This window comes from Macaca fascicularis, chromosome 11, assembly GCF_037993035.2.
Source record: "Macaca fascicularis isolate 582-1 chromosome 11, T2T-MFA8v1.1".
NCBI classification, from domain to species: domain Eukaryota; kingdom Metazoa; phylum Chordata; class Mammalia; order Primates; family Cercopithecidae; genus Macaca; species Macaca fascicularis.
The window spans coordinates 111,228,363-111,243,474 of NC_088385.1; the positions used below are offsets into that span (position 1 = coordinate 111,228,363).

Genomic DNA, 15,112 nt, shown 5'->3' on the forward strand with positions numbered 1-15,112 from the left:
TATTCTTAACTTCAGAGGCTACCACAACTTGACAGAAAACGCAATTTATTTTGTTTCTTTCCTCTGAAATAATCCCTTCTTTTTGGAGGCATTAGTAATGTATCTGCTTTTGGCTTGATTAAAGTTGAGGCCTGAGGAGGAGTGGAGGATTGCTTTGAAGATGAGGGAAGTGACAGATTCTCTGGCGTACATTAAAAGGAAGTAAGGGGTGAGGACTACCAAGATTTAAAAGAGTCTTAGACTGTTAGAACTGCAAATAAATGTAGAATTTTACTGGTTGTAGAGTTGAGTTCCTCCTACTTCTACCAGGTGTAAACACAAACCTGTTTTTTTGCTGTGTATCTGTTCTTTAACAGTAGCATTGAAATTCTGGTGGTATAGGCTTCAGATTTCCTGTCACTTCTGTTTACTCACCAGCGCCTGACTATTCTAGGCATCACCTTCTTGCCCCTAGTTACTTTTGCCTGGACCATTTCATCAGTCTTTAACTGGCCTCCCACTTCTGATCTCCCTCCTCTTCCAGCTCCCATTGCCAGTCATCTTCCTGATTGCTACTCACTGGCCCCAGATCTGCATCCAGAATGAAGTGGGAGCTCCTTAGCTTGGTATTCAATGCCCTCTAGGGTCTAGCCCTAACCTGCTTTTCTGGTTATCTCCTGCTCTGCTCCCTCACTTACTGGAGGCTCATGGGAATACCATTGCAGCTAAAATATTTCTCCCTACAGTTTTCCTCCTCACTTCTATTCTTTATTTCAACACCTATCTTCTCTTCCCTAACCCAACCCACTTTTCCAACTGCCTGCCTGTTCAGAATACAAGGCCAAAGTTTACCATTCCTTTCCTCCTCTGTTCCCACGGCACTCCTATAAATCTTTATTTTTGGAAAAGGAGGAATCCTGCCAATGATAATTTTTTGGCTTACATATCAAGGTCAGAGAGCTAGTCTTATTCTTTATGCCTGTGGTCCCAGGCATATGTTAGAGCCCAGCAGATATCTAAGCAAATTTGCCTGTTAATGATTATAATGTTTATTTGTTGGATGCCTATTATGTGCTAGACTCTAAATACTGTAATATTTAGTGATTAAATCCTCACAGCAGTCCTGTGAAGGAGGTGGTATTATCCGGGTTTACAGATGAGAAAATAAAGGCCTTGAGAATTTAAGGAGCATGCCTAGATTACAAGCTAGTTAAGTGGCAGAGTCAGGACTGGAACCCAGACCTGTTTGCCTGCAAAGCTCACTCTCGTGTACTCATACTTCTGGCACTTGGCTTTATGTTGTTGCTATTGAGATACATGTTTGTGTCCTTGATGAGATGCTGTGGTGTGCTCATGATTCAGGGTCAGGCCCATGCAAATCTTGGTATTCCTAGCATAGTGCTGGCTTATGGTAGGTGTTCATTCATTACATGCTTGCTGAATGGAATTTCATTCTTCTGTGCCTACTTGTACTTTTCTTTAGGAGAACAATGATACATTTTAGTATCTCCCATATATTGAAAAAAATTTCTTTAGAGGCAAGGTCTCGCTCTCACCCAGGCTGGAGTGCAGTGGCACTATCATGGCTCGCTGCAGCCTCAACCCTCCTGGGCTCAAGCAATCCTCTTGCCTCAGCCTCCTGAGTATCTGGGAATACAGGCATATACCACCACACCTGGCCAATTTTTAAATTTTTTGTAAGAGTAGGTCTTTACAAAAGGCTTTTTGTTGACCTAGGCTTATTTTTTAACACCTAGTGTGCATTCAGTAAATATGTATTGAGTAAATATAGATGGTGGTAGGGCCAGAAGAGACTCACTTAAAGGATTTAGCTCTAAGGTATCTGATTTTATTGAAGATGGGCTATCAGGAACCACGCTCTAGGTTGTTCAGAAGAGATTCTAGGCAGCATATTGGAAAGCAGTTCAGAATTAAAAGCTGTATGACAGCAACATTGTCTGCCTTCAGCATTTTATGCAGGTGTGTCCAGGTCAGTTGGGAAGAAAGTCACTTCACATCTATTTAGCTAGTATTTATTGAGCGTCTGTGTTGACATCGGGCTAGGCACTATCTTTGTAATCTCTAACACAAGTCTGTAGAGCAATGTACTTATTTAAAAATTCATTTGTCAGGCTGGGCGTGGTAGCTTATGCCTGTAATCCCAGCACTTTGAGAGGCTGAGGAGGGCAGATCACTTGAGGTCAGGAGTTTGAGACCAACCTGGCTAACATGGTGAAACCCCTTCTCTACTAAAAATACAAAAAATTAGCTGGGTGTGGTGGTGGGCGCCTGTAATCCCAGCTACTCAGGAGGCTGAGGCAGGAGAATCGCTTGAACCTGGGAGGTGGAGGTTGCGGTGAGCAGAGATCATGCCATTGCACTTCAGCCTGGGCAACAAGAGCGAAACTCCATCTCAAAAAAAAAAAAAAAAGGTAATATACAAACTTGTTGACAAATAAATTTATATTTATTTATTTATTTTTTGAAATGGAGTCTCTCTCTGTCCCCCAGGCTGGAGTGCAGTGGTGTGATCTCAGTTCACTGCAACCTCCGCCTCCCTGGTTCAAGCACTTCTCCTGCCTTAGTCTCTTGAGTAGCTGGGATTATAGGCGTGCGCCACCATGCCCAGCTAATTTTGTATTTTTAGTAGAGACAGGGTTTCTCTCTGTTGGTCAGACTGGTCTCGAACTCCCGACCTCTTGTGAGCTGCCTGCCTCAGCTCCCAAAGTGCTGAGATTACAGGTGTGAGCCACCACACCCGGCCTGATTTTGTTTTTAATGATGACAACCACTCTATATGGCAGAGTGAGACATCTGATAGACTTATGTTACAATTGCTGAGAAAGTAAGTGACAACTAATCAGACATTTTTCTTTTTCTTTTTTTTTTTTTTTTTTTTTTGAGGCGGAGTCTCGCTCTGTCGCCCAGGCTGGAGTGCAGTGGCGCGATCTCGGCTCACTGCAAGCTCCGCCTCCCGGGTTCCCGCCATTCTCCTGCCTCAGCCTCCCGAGTAGCTGGGACTACAGGCGCCGCCACCACGCCCGGCTAATTTTTTTGTATTTTTAGTGGAGACGGGGTTTCATTGTGTTAGCCAGGATGGTCTCGATCTCCTGACCTCGTGATCCGCCCGTCTCGGCCTCCCAAAGTGCTGGGATTACAGGCTTGAGCCACCGCGCCCGGCCGACATTTTTCATTTGATCCCTGCGTGGAGTTTCTTGAATGCTGCATCCTTTAGTAGCCACACACCCAGTGCTTCTTACCTCCCTGTCTATCAAAATAACACACCTAGTCATTGCTGTCTTTTGAGGTGTTGTGGAGGCTCTTATAACCTGAAAAGTTGTTCTTTTCATCTCACACCCTTGTTTATATTCTTGAGGCTTGGCGAGTCAACCAGCACTGGGTTTTTAAAGTGTCATTAAGTATATGATTTGACCATAGAGCAAGGGTGGAGATTTTATCTACTCCAAAGTATTTCAAATGAGTGAGTCCAGATTATTTAGTGAGCCTCTTTTACTTCTCTAATGATAATGCCCTCTTATTTGAATAAAGCAGTTATTCAAAGGCTCTTTTGGATACTAGACTTAAAAGAATCTGCTGAAATCTAAGGAGCTATTCCTGAGAAAAATGCACATAAGTAATTTTGCATATAAACTCAAACTGTGGATCTGCTTCAGAATGTCTGGTACAGAGGTTTACCCTTCTAAGTGTTACTTACCCTTCTAAGTGTTACACACTTTGAATAGTTGAAGCCTTAGTAGGTTTTTAAAATTTTGTTATATGGCAAATTTCTTTTCACTGGTATTTGTTATAGTGGAATATATTCCTGTGTTCCTCCTTACTGATTTAACCTTTAAAAATGTTTTTCTGAGCCGGGCGCGGTGGCTCACGCCTGTAATCCCAGCACTTTGGGAGGCCGAGGCGGGCGGATCACAAGGTCAGGAGATTGAGACCACAGTGAAACCCCGTCTCTACTAAAAATACAAAAAATTAGCCGGGCGTGGTGGCGGGCGCCTGTAGTCCCAGCTACTCAGGAGGCTGAGGCAGGAGAATGGCGTGAACCCAGGAGGCAGAGCTTGCAGTGAGCCGAGATCGCGCCACTGCACTCCAACCTGGGCGACAGCCTGAGACTCCGTCTCAAAAAAAAAAAAAAAAAAAAAAAAATGTTTTTCTGGGGCCAGGCGCAGTGACTCACACCTGTAATCCCAGCACTTTGGGAGGGTGAGGCGGGTGGATCATGAGATCAGGAGTTTGAGACTAGCCTGGCCAACATGGAGAAACCCCATCTCTACTAAAAATACAAAACTTAGCTGGGCATGGTGGCGCACGTCTGTAATCCCAGTTATTGGGGAGGCTGAGGCAGGAGAATCACTTGAACCCGGGAGGCGGAGGTTGCAGTGAGTCGAGATCACACCATTGCACTCTAGCTTGCACGTCTGTAATCCCAGCTACTGGGGAGGCTGAGGCAGGAGAATCACTTGAACCCGGGAGGCAGAGGTTGCAGTGAGTTGAGATCACACCATTGCACTCTAGCTTGCATGTCTGTAATCCCAGCTACTGGGGAGGCTGAGGCAGGAGAATCACTTGAACCCGGGAGGCGGAGGTTGCAATGAGTCAAGATCACGCCATTGCACTCTAGCTTGGTCGATCGAGTGAGACTCCGCCTCAAACAAATAAACAAAAAAAATTAAAAAAATTTTTTTTCTGGCCGGGCGCGGTGGCTCAAGCCTGTAATCCCAGCACTTTGGGAGGCCGAGACGGGCGGATCATGAGGTCAGGAGATCGAGACCATCCTGGCTAACACGGTGAAACCCCGTCTCTACTAAAAAAATACAAAAAACTAGCCGGGCGAGGTGGCGGGTGCCTGTAGTCCCAGCTACTCGGGAGGCTGAGGCAGGAGAATGGCGTGAACCCGGGAGGCGGAGCTTGCAGTGAGCTGAGATCCGGCCACTGCACTCCAGCCTGGGCAACAGAGTGAGACTCTGTCTCAAAAAAAAAAAAAAAAAAAAAAAAATTTTTTTCTGTTCCTAAAGCAACATTCAGAAGTGAAACTACTGGTTTGTATATAGTTTTTAAATATTTGCTATCTTTGGGATTGTTTGATTTATTAAGTACCTACTTAGTAGTTGAAAACACTGTCAGATACATTACATAATTTTCATTCACTATAGTAATTATATGGTATAAATACAGTTGTCCCTTGGTGTCCTCAGGGGATTGGTTCCAGGACCCTTGTGTATACCCAAATTCATACACACTCAAGTCCCAAAGTCTGCCCTGTGCAACCAGCATATATGGAAAGTCAGCTCTCCATATTCACAGGTTTCACATCTCACAAATACGGTATTTCTTTATTTCTCACAAGCTTTTTCCTCTTTAAGGAGCAGGCAGACCTGGGTAAATGCTGTATTTTTTATCGCTTTGGTATAAGTGGATCTGTGCAGTTCAAAGCTGTTTCCTTCAAGGGTCAACTGTAGTAGTATTCCTGTCTTATAAATAAAGACACTGGAGGCTGAGAGGTTAAGCAAGCTGGCTAAGATAATACTAATAGCTAATAGGTCAAGATTGGAACCTAGATTGTCCCCTCCCACAGTCTGTGGTCTTTTCAAAAACAAATTTTCATTAAAAAAATACATCTGTCTTATCATAGCAAAGTTCACCTTTAATAATAAAAAACAAAGAAAACACAAAATATGTACACACAAACATAACTTTAAAGAAAATTAAGATGAAAGAGAAACTGCCAGGCATGGTGGCTCACGCCTGTAATCCCAACACTTTGGGAGGCTGAGGCGGGCGGATCACAAGATCAGCAGTTCGAGACCAGCCTGGTCAACTTGCTGAAACCCCATCTCTACTAAAAATACAAAAATTAGCCTGGTGTGGTGGCTCGCGCCTGTAATCCCAGCTACTTGGGAGGCTGAGGCAGGAGAATTATTTGAATCCGGGAGGTATAGGTTGCAGTGAGCTGAGATCATGCCATTGCACTCCAGCCTGGGCGACGAGCAAGACTCCGTCCCAAAAAAAAAAAAAAAAATTAAGATGGAAGAGAAACTATACCTAATGTCCTGCTAACTCTGGCAAATCAAACTAGGACTTTTACCACATGTCTTCACAACTCAATATTAAACAGATGCCCTGGTGGTATGAAGGAAGAAAAGCTGCTATGAAAGAAGGAATAGAAAAGTTTAGGGAGGTAGCTGATAGGATAAGTGTGTATGTTAGTGTGTGGGACTCAAACTTGACTGATTCCTGGCTTTGGCTCCAAAAAGTCTATTAAAAATCCATTTGTTATAGATAAGTCTTACAGCAAAATCTCACTGAAGAAAAATAGTGGACTCCATGTGACTTCTTCCTTTATTTGGTTACAGGGAGACATGTGACCTTTGTCATCCACCCTGTCACGTTTGTATTGAGCAGTATGGGTTGTGGAAAAGAGCTCAGAATGCTTGGAATTAACCTAAACTCCTAGAAAAGGAACTGAAAATATAGGAGAAAAGACTGAAGAAAAGAGGAAAGGAAATGGAGGGTTGTATTGAACCCTGACTAGCAACTCTTGAGCGAAGAAAGAGGAAAAGGGGGGAAGAGGGGAGCTAAATTATCTCTGAGGCAACTCAGTCTTATGGCTGCCTGAACTAGTCTATACTGTGGGAATAAGGTAGACTCCATCGATTGCTGTGAAGTACCAGTGCACTTCTTGCTCTCTATTCCTAGTCACAGACAAATTTATCAGCAGTGCAGTTTCTTCTTTTTAAGCTTCATTTAAATAATTATTAGTAGCACTTGGACCTTAGGTTAGGAAATCACTGTTTAATGATTTAAAGATTAACCAGCATGGAAATCCCATTCTTTATATGATTGGGGAAAATTATTAAACTTGAGATTGTTTCACTTTGTAGCAAATGTCTAAAGGCAGATTTTTTTTTTTTTTTTTTTTTTTTTTTTTTTTTGTGGAGTTGTTTCCCTCTTGTTGCCCAGGCTGGAGTGCAATGGTGCCATCTTGGCTCACCCGCAACCTCCGCTTCCCAGGTTCAAGCAATTCTCCTGAGTAGCAGGGATTACAGGCATGTGCCACCACGTCCAGCTAATTTTCTATTTCTAGTAGAGACGTGGTTTCTCCATATTGATCAGACTGGTGTCAAACTCCTGACCTCAGGTGATCCACCCACCTCAGCCTCCCAAAGTGCTGGGATTACAAGTGTGAGCCACTGTGCCCAGCCTAAAGGCAGAGTTTTTTTTTTTTTTTTTTTTGAGACGGAGTCTCGCTCTGTCGCCCAGGCTGGAGTGCAGTGGCGCGATCTCGGCTCACTGCAAGCTCCGCCTCCTGGGTTTACGCCATTCTCCTGCCTCAGCCTCCTGAGTAGCTGGGACTACAGGCGCCCGCCACTGCGCCCGGCTAATTTTTTGTATTTTTAGTAGAGACGGGGTTTCACCGTGGTCTCGATCTCCTGACCTTGTGATCCGCCCGCCTCGGCCTCCCAAAGTGCTGGGATTACAGGCGTGAGGCACCGCGCCCGGCCTAAAGGCAGAGTTTTAAAGGTGGAATATGATGCAAGTCTGCCTTTCTTAGGATGATCTAAGTTACATGTTAATAACGTACTTGGAGATCTAGCATAGAATGCACTCAGCACTGTAAATCACAACTTAATAATGCTTGCCTTGATATGCTCTGTTGCTCTGAGCAAATTGTGTGGGCTGTTATCTCCTGAGAAATCCCTGTAAATGGTATTAGTAATACTTTATAAGTAGGTTGGGAGAATATAGTTTTCTAAGGCATTTTGAAATTCTTAGATGAAAGGTTCTTTATTAGCAAATTGGTGTCAGCCTTTTTTCCTTCCTCGGAGCCTGGAGAAAATAGGCACCATAGGGTGGGAAGGGTTGGCTTGTCTTCGTAAATAGCTAGTGTTGAATTTAAAGTGGATGTGAGCAACTCCTAAGAATATCGTTCACTGTAAAAGCAGACTTTTTTGGATTTGGGTCTTGGCATTCTTAGCTGTATTTTCACCTAAGATTTAAAACAAGTTTAAATACTGGTTTGTAATTGGCCAGACTTGGGAAAGATATGATCCTTTAATGATCCTGGGTCTCAACTTACCTATCTCTCATTGTTTCTTTATTTCAGAAGAGGGATAAGAACTTTTTCTGAAGAGCAGTCAACTTTTCCTTTCAGTGTATAGGATTACTTCCACGAATCTGTGAACTTAATCTTTGCTGCCAAAAAACTTACAGTAGATGCTGGGACAGTTTTAAATCTATTTTAATTTATACATTCAGTACATAAGTGCATCCATGTAAAAACAGCTATGTTTGGAAGATGTAAAACCCAGCTTTTGTTTTTGAGAAGCCGACAATCTAATAGCATAGGATCATATATACGTACAACTAACCGTAATGCATGGTGTTTTGAAAAATGCATGTATTTCCCTGAATTACCCCTAGTTAATAAAATAATTGGGGGCAAATGGTAATATAAGGATTTTGGAGTAACTTAATACTACTAGATTTTGCTGTTTATGCATTTGCAAAAAACCTTCTGCTAATGCTAAATACGAACAAGTCTATCTGCATAAAGGATGGTAGGGCTAATTTACTTCCTGGTGCTGTGAAACTGGACAGGTGCAGTTGTGGGTGTCTTTTTTTTAAGGTGCACCTGCTGCAGGTTTGAAAAGCTGTTGATGCCCATGGTTTGGTTGTGTGCATGTTCTCTTTAAAAACCAGATGTATTAATTACAGTTGTTAAGTATACTTTGCTATTTGCTACTGGTGAGACAGATAAGCGGAGTCCTGTGGTTAACTGCACTTGAGTTTCCAGTGACCCCATTAAATCCAATGGGTAAATTTTCCAACGCAGATTAGTCACCCAGTTTACAGATTAAGCTTTCATATCCTTAGATTGTTTCTGAAATCTTCATAGCTTTGCTCACCTTTTAGGGTTCAGAGTTCTTACCCATTCAGTGTCGATGGCCGGCCTTTATATGTTGGCAAGCTTACAAGCAAATAGCTCTTTTGCAGAGATCTCTACCCATCATTCTATTCTTCCACTCCTGGATGGTGGAGAACCAAAGTTCACTTGAGTAATGCGAGCACTCAGTTTCCTGCAGGGGTTAGCACGCATACTGGAGGCTCCCCCGACCCCACAGATCTTCGGGATGGGGTGATGGAGGGGGTTTGGTTTTTAAAGAGGACCTGTGAAAGTAATTAACCCGATTTACATTTGTATAATAAGTCTAAACACCACCTTGCAAAAGAACTGAGAGTTCAGCCTGTTTAATGGAGTTTCTGCTTTTCACGGGCCTTGGCCTTACCGGCGGTTACAGTCCAGCCAGATTTAGTTCACAAAAAAACAAAACCCTCGGTCGACCTCACTGCGGTATATGATGGCAGCGATCGTTTTAAAGCGCAGGACCTTTAGTGTCCTCAACAGTTTTGTCTCAAGTTGTCCAAAAGTGTTTTTTTTAAAGTGAGGTGATCCAGTCGGTAAACGCTTTGAAAAAGAACAGCTGTGCCCTGAGCGGGCATAACTCGCGTTTGGGGTCGGGGCCCATTATTGCGCGTGTTCGGAGCGCGGCGCTTGCCTATGAGCGAGCGCCTCGGGTCGTGGTGCATCCGGGCCGGGGCGGGGCTGTCTTCCCGCGGAGCGTGCTGGGGGCGGGTCGCGCCGGGCCGGGCCGCTAATGCGCATGGGCGGGCGTCCGCGGCTCCAACTGCCGCCAGTTTCCACAAGCTGGGAGGGCCGTTACCTCGGAGATACCAGTGGCCGGCATGTCGGTTGAAAAAGCTTCCCGCAAGGGAGACGACGAGAAAGGAGAGGAGCAGCTCGTGCTCATCCCTAGTAGCGAGTACGCGGCGAAGCCGGCGGCGGCGGAGGGAGCGCCGATGAAGATGGATGTGGCGGTGAGGGTCACGGGCTGCTCCGACGACCTCAGCTCTGGGGATGCCGACATAGACCCAAAACTCCTGGAGCTCACCGCTGACGAGGAGAAGTGCCGCAGCATCCGCAGGCAGTACCGGCAGCTCATGTACTGCGTGCGGCAGAACCGGGAGGACATCGTGAACTCGGCGAACAACTCCTTGACCGAGGCTCTGGAGGAAGCCAACGTCCTGTTTGATGGAGTGAGCCGAACCAGAGAAGCAGCCCTCGACGCCCAGTTTCTTGTCATGGCTTCTGACTTGGGTAAAGAAAAGGCAAAGCAGTTAAACTCTGACCTGAACTTCTTTAATCAGTTAGCATTTTGTGACTTTCTGTTTCTGTTCGGGGGTCTGAATTGGATGGAAGGCGAGCCTGACGACTTGAGTGATTGTGATGATAACATAGCTCTTTCCTTCTGGAAGGCAATGGAAAAGGAAGCAACATCCTGGATGGTAAAAGCTGAGACATTCCATTTTGTTTTTGGTTCATTCAAACTAGAACCTTCTGCACCAAAGCCCCGACTTGAACACCAGAAAAAAGTTCGCAAGATGGAGGAAAATGGGAATATGCCTACAAAGTTGCGGAAGCTGGACCTGAGTAGTTATCCAGAAGCGACAGAAAAAAACGTAGAAAGGATTTTGGGATTGTTGCAAACCTACTTTCGAAAGTATCCTGATACTCCTGTGTCCTATTTTGAGTTTGTGATTGATCCAAACTCTTTTTCTCGTACTGTGGAGAATATATTTTATGTTTCTTTTATTGTAAGAGATGGTTTTGCAAGAATAAGGCTTGATGAAGACAGGCTGCCAATATTAGAGCCGATGAATGTTAACCAAATGGGTGAGGGAAATGATTCCAGTTGCCATGGTAGGAAACAGGGAGTCATATCTTTGACTTTACAGGAGTGGAAAAACATTGTGGCAGCTTTTGAAATTTCTGAGGCTATGATTACATACTCCTCATACTAAAGATTTCTTAGTATAGGATCCTTTTTGTGTGTTTTTCTGAAGTTATCTCAAATGGAGAGTCAAATGTAAACTGAAGCACATATTGTATGTCTTGTAAAGTGAAAAAGTATCTTCAAGAACATCAGACATTGTTTTACTGTGCAGCATATTTTTCTTAGTAATTTATAAGGTCATGATCTTCTCTTATTAAAAAAAATTCGTTGGCATATTTATGGGAGCGTTTTATTGAATGCCCTTTAAGACTATTAACAAAAACAAGTTTTGGATACCAAATTAAGGGATATTTGATAATTCGCAAAACATAATAATTTACGAAAATCAATTATGATGCTCTGTGATACATTGCTTTCTCTGTCATAGAGAACCAAGAGAATCCCAGAAAGAGTTCCTAACCACGTTGGGGAAAGAGTGGGTAAAAAACAAAAGTGGAAAAAAAAGCAAACAAACAACAACAACTTGTCTGTAAGGCAGTTAATATGCAACATTAAGAATAAAAAAGTCATTGCAAAGAAGACAGGATTTATGAGGGAGTATCCATATTCTCAACAGTTTCTGTTATTAGACTCAGCAAAAGTAGTGTCTCTGCTGTAGAAGTTGAGGTGTCAGCTAAGGGCTGAAAGTTGAGTAGAAACACGGAGAAGGAAAAGGCATTCTAGGCAGGAGAATAGCAAGGTCAAATGCATGGAATTGTTAGAAGTTAGGCACGAGAGGACCATTAGATTTATGGAAAAACTGTTCTATTTGATTGTTAAGCTGGGCAACAATTGAATAACTTCATCTATTAGTATCCTCAGAAGATATTTTTGTCTAACTATTATACGTTGAACACAAAATCTTTTGCTATCCAGTTGTAGTTTTTATCTACTGAATTTCTTCTCTGGCCCCTAGTGTCCCTTTGTGGTCTTTGTTAGTACATAGAATGTCCTTCAGAATCTGCACTGTTTCATCATGTAACAACTTTGAATATTTGTCCCACTTTAATTTTGCATTTTTATCTTTTTTTTTTCTTTGAGACAAGTGTCACTCTTGTTGCCCAGGCTGGGGTGCAGTGGAGCGATCTTGGCCCACTACAACCTCTGCCTCTGGGGTTCAGGCAATTCTTGTGCCTCAGCCTCCCAAGTAGCCGGGATTACAGGTGCGTGCCATCACACCTAGCAAATACCTGCCTCAGCCTCCCAAAGTGCTGGGATTACAAGTGTGAGCCAAATTTTGCATTTCTTAGTAGGGTTTTAAATGCCAGGAAACTGACCCTGCTTGAAACTAAAACATGTTAGTTTATCTAGATGTTCTTCACTTAGTGTAAAGCCATAAAGGCTTTTTTCTTTCTGTTGCTTGCAGTTGTTTTAAGAATATAAATTACAACCTTATTTGGAGATTATTGCCAAAAGTTTGGGTCATTAGGAAAACAACTTGAGAAGGTGCAGTAAGCATGCCCATAAACTTTCTTTCCTTTGATCCTTATAGGAGCTTAAGTTTTGGTAGTCGTGGAATTTTGCCATTAAACAATAATTTGGCAAATGTTTAGGCATCTGTTGTGCATAGCAGTGGCAAACTTTCCTAGTAAGTCTAGTAGTACAGGAAAGGGAAATCCAAAGACTCAACAAATGATACCAAGACTGAGAGGAAGGATCTTTCATGTATGGGGATGAGGTTCTTCACCAATAATACAGTAGTGGTTTTAGCAAAAATAGAACTTTCTTATGAAACTTGGCCAATTATTTTCTAAATTAGTTCCTCCTTTCACATACTAAAGAGCGCTCACCGTTGCTAGTGTCTAGTATCCTTTGATTTATAGTAGCAGTCATGGAAGTATCATTTGATCTCAGTAATCCTCATTTCCAGCATGTCTCTACCAACCAATTTCCTTGGGTTTTGCAGAGATCTGCTGTTGGAAGAAAAAGTACTCTTAATGACAGCAAACAGATCCCGCCCCGGTACTTTACTGACAATCAGTTGCTCTGTTGAATGCTTCGTGTCTTTACTAGGAGTATTTGACAGTGATGATTTAAAAGCATTAATAGATCATCTGGAGGCTTAGGAGAGGTAATTTTTTGGGTCTTCTCTAAAGCTAATAGCTGTTAAAATACGAAGTTGACCACTACTGTTTCTATTTGTACTGGTTGGCATGACACCAGTGAAATGATGAGGCGTGATGGATTGCCTCATCATTTTTGAAATTTTGAAATTAAAGTGACTGCTTACCTTGAAGCAAAAAGGAAATTAAAAATTTATAGAGATTAAGAATCAAACTGTAAATCTGCTTGTTTCTTGCTAATATAGAGAACTTTATTTAATGTTTTGGAGACAGAGTTTTCACTCGTTGCCCAGGCTGGAATGCAATGGCACAATCTCGGCTTACTGCAACCTCCACCTCCTGGGTTCAAGTGATTCTCCTGCCTCAGCCTCCCGCGTAACTGGGATTACAGGCACCCGCCACCACGCCTGGATGATTTTTGTACTTTTAGTAGAGACAGGGTTTCACTATATTGGCCAGGCTGGTCTTGAACTTCTGACCTCGTGATTCACCTGCTTTGGCCACCCAAAGTGCTGGGATTCCAGGTGTGAGCCACCACGCCCGGCCTAGGGTACTTTAAATTTTGCAGGTTCAGTTAGCTGAAATGTAGGAGAATTTTTTTTTTTTTTAATGAGACAGGGTCTTGCTCTGTTGCCCAGAGCACAATCCTGGCTTACTGCAGTCGCCTTGATCTCGCGGACTCAAGTAAGTCTCCTGCCTCAGCCTCCCGAGTAGCTGGGACTACAGCTGCATGCCTCCACACTCAGCTATTTTTTTTGTTTCGGAAGAGAGAAGGTCTCATTATGTTGCCCAGGCTGGTCTTGAACTCCCAGACTTAAGCAATCCTCCTGCCTTGGCCTCCCAAAGTGTTGGGAATTACAGGTGTGAGCCACCACGCCCAGCCTAGGACAATATTTTTAAGAAATATTTTAAAAATATTTTGAGAATATTTTTAAATAATAGAACTTTATTGAATGGTAGAACCACTTGCTGGTCAAAGGATCTGGGATCAGATCCTCATTCTATAACATTCTAGTTATGTACTTTGGATAAATTATTATTTAACCTGTAAACAGGTTTTTCATTTGCCAAGTGGGAATAATGCCTCTTAAGTTTACAGTAAGAATCAAAGTAGAAAATGTTTGTGATAAGTACTTTGAGATATGAATTATGGTATGTAGTATAGTTGGAAAAGCAAGAGGTTTGTAATCTCTGAAATTGAACGTGGGCTCAATTCTTGGCTCGTGGGCAAGTTTCTTTCTCTGAGGGCCTCTATACTATATGAAATGGGAATAAACATCTGACTGGAAGACTTTGAGATAATGTATTAAAAAAACTTTTCTCATTGTAGACTCTCATGTTAGTGCCTCACTCTCTAGTTCAGAGTCAGCAAATTCCATAATGCCACCTCCCTCCATAGTGATATCTCTGTAATGGTTCATTTACTTTCCTTTAAGTCTCTGACCATTTGTCATGCTTTTTAGACCCTTGTCCTGGAGAATGTATTACCAAGTGATTGGTAATTAATTTATTCCACAACTGTTTGAATGCCCATTTTGCCAGTCACTGTTCTAGGAACTGGTTGAAAAATGGTGGACAGAAAACTGCCCACCTTTCATGATTTCATGTTTTAGTGGGTATATTAGTTTCCTTTTGCTGCTCTAACAAATTACCAAACATTTAGTGGTTTTAAATAACACTATTTTACAGTTGTGGAAGTTGGATGCTAAAATCCAGTTATCAATAGGTCTGGTTCCTTCTGGAAGCTCTGAGGCAGAATCTGTTCCCTTGCCTTTTTCAGCTTCCAAAGCCTACCTGCATTCCCTGGCCCACAATCTGTCACTTCCTCTATTTTCTTTTCTTTTTTTTTTGAGACGGAGTCTCGCCCTGTCACCCAGGCTGGAGTGCAGTAGCACAATCTCAGCTCACTACAAGCTCCGCCTCCTGGGTTCACGCCATTCTCCTGGCTCAGCCTCCTGAGTAGCTGGGACTACAGGCGTCCGCCACCACACCTGGCTAATTTTTTGTATTTTTAGTGGAGACGGAGTTTCACCATGTTGGCCAGGATGGTCTCGATCTCCTGACCTCGTGATCTGCCTGCCTGGGCCTCCCAAAGTGCTGGGATTACAGGCGTGAGCCACCGCGCCTGGCCACTTCCTCTATTTTCAAAGCTGGCAATGCAACCTCTTGCTTCTGTCCTCACATCTCCTAGTACTATAATCAAGTCTCCCTCTGCCTCTTTCT

At 43.1% G+C, this 15,112-nt stretch overlaps 2 protein-coding genes across 25 annotated transcripts in view; both read left to right on the plus strand.

Annotated features, from left to right (window-relative positions):
- Nucleotides 1-15,112, plus strand: part of TXNRD1 (thioredoxin reductase 1) — a 184,685-nt gene that overhangs the window by 123,956 nt on the left and 45,617 nt on the right. The gene's annotated exons all lie outside the window — the stretch shown is intronic.
- Nucleotides 9,657-13,069, plus strand: EID3 (EP300 interacting inhibitor of differentiation 3). The gene has a single exon (XM_065524734.2). The coding sequence runs from the start codon at nt 9,739-9,741 to the stop codon at nt 10,852-10,854; it is 1,116 nt and encodes a 371-aa protein (XP_065380806.1). The 5' UTR covers nt 9,657-9,738; the 3' UTR covers nt 10,855-13,069.

What these genes read in the sequence shown, in the direction of transcription:
- EID3 (XM_065524734.2), top strand. Translation starts at nt 9,739, where the DNA reads ATGTCGGTTGAAAAAGCTTCCCGCAAGGGAGACGACGAGAAAGGAGAG.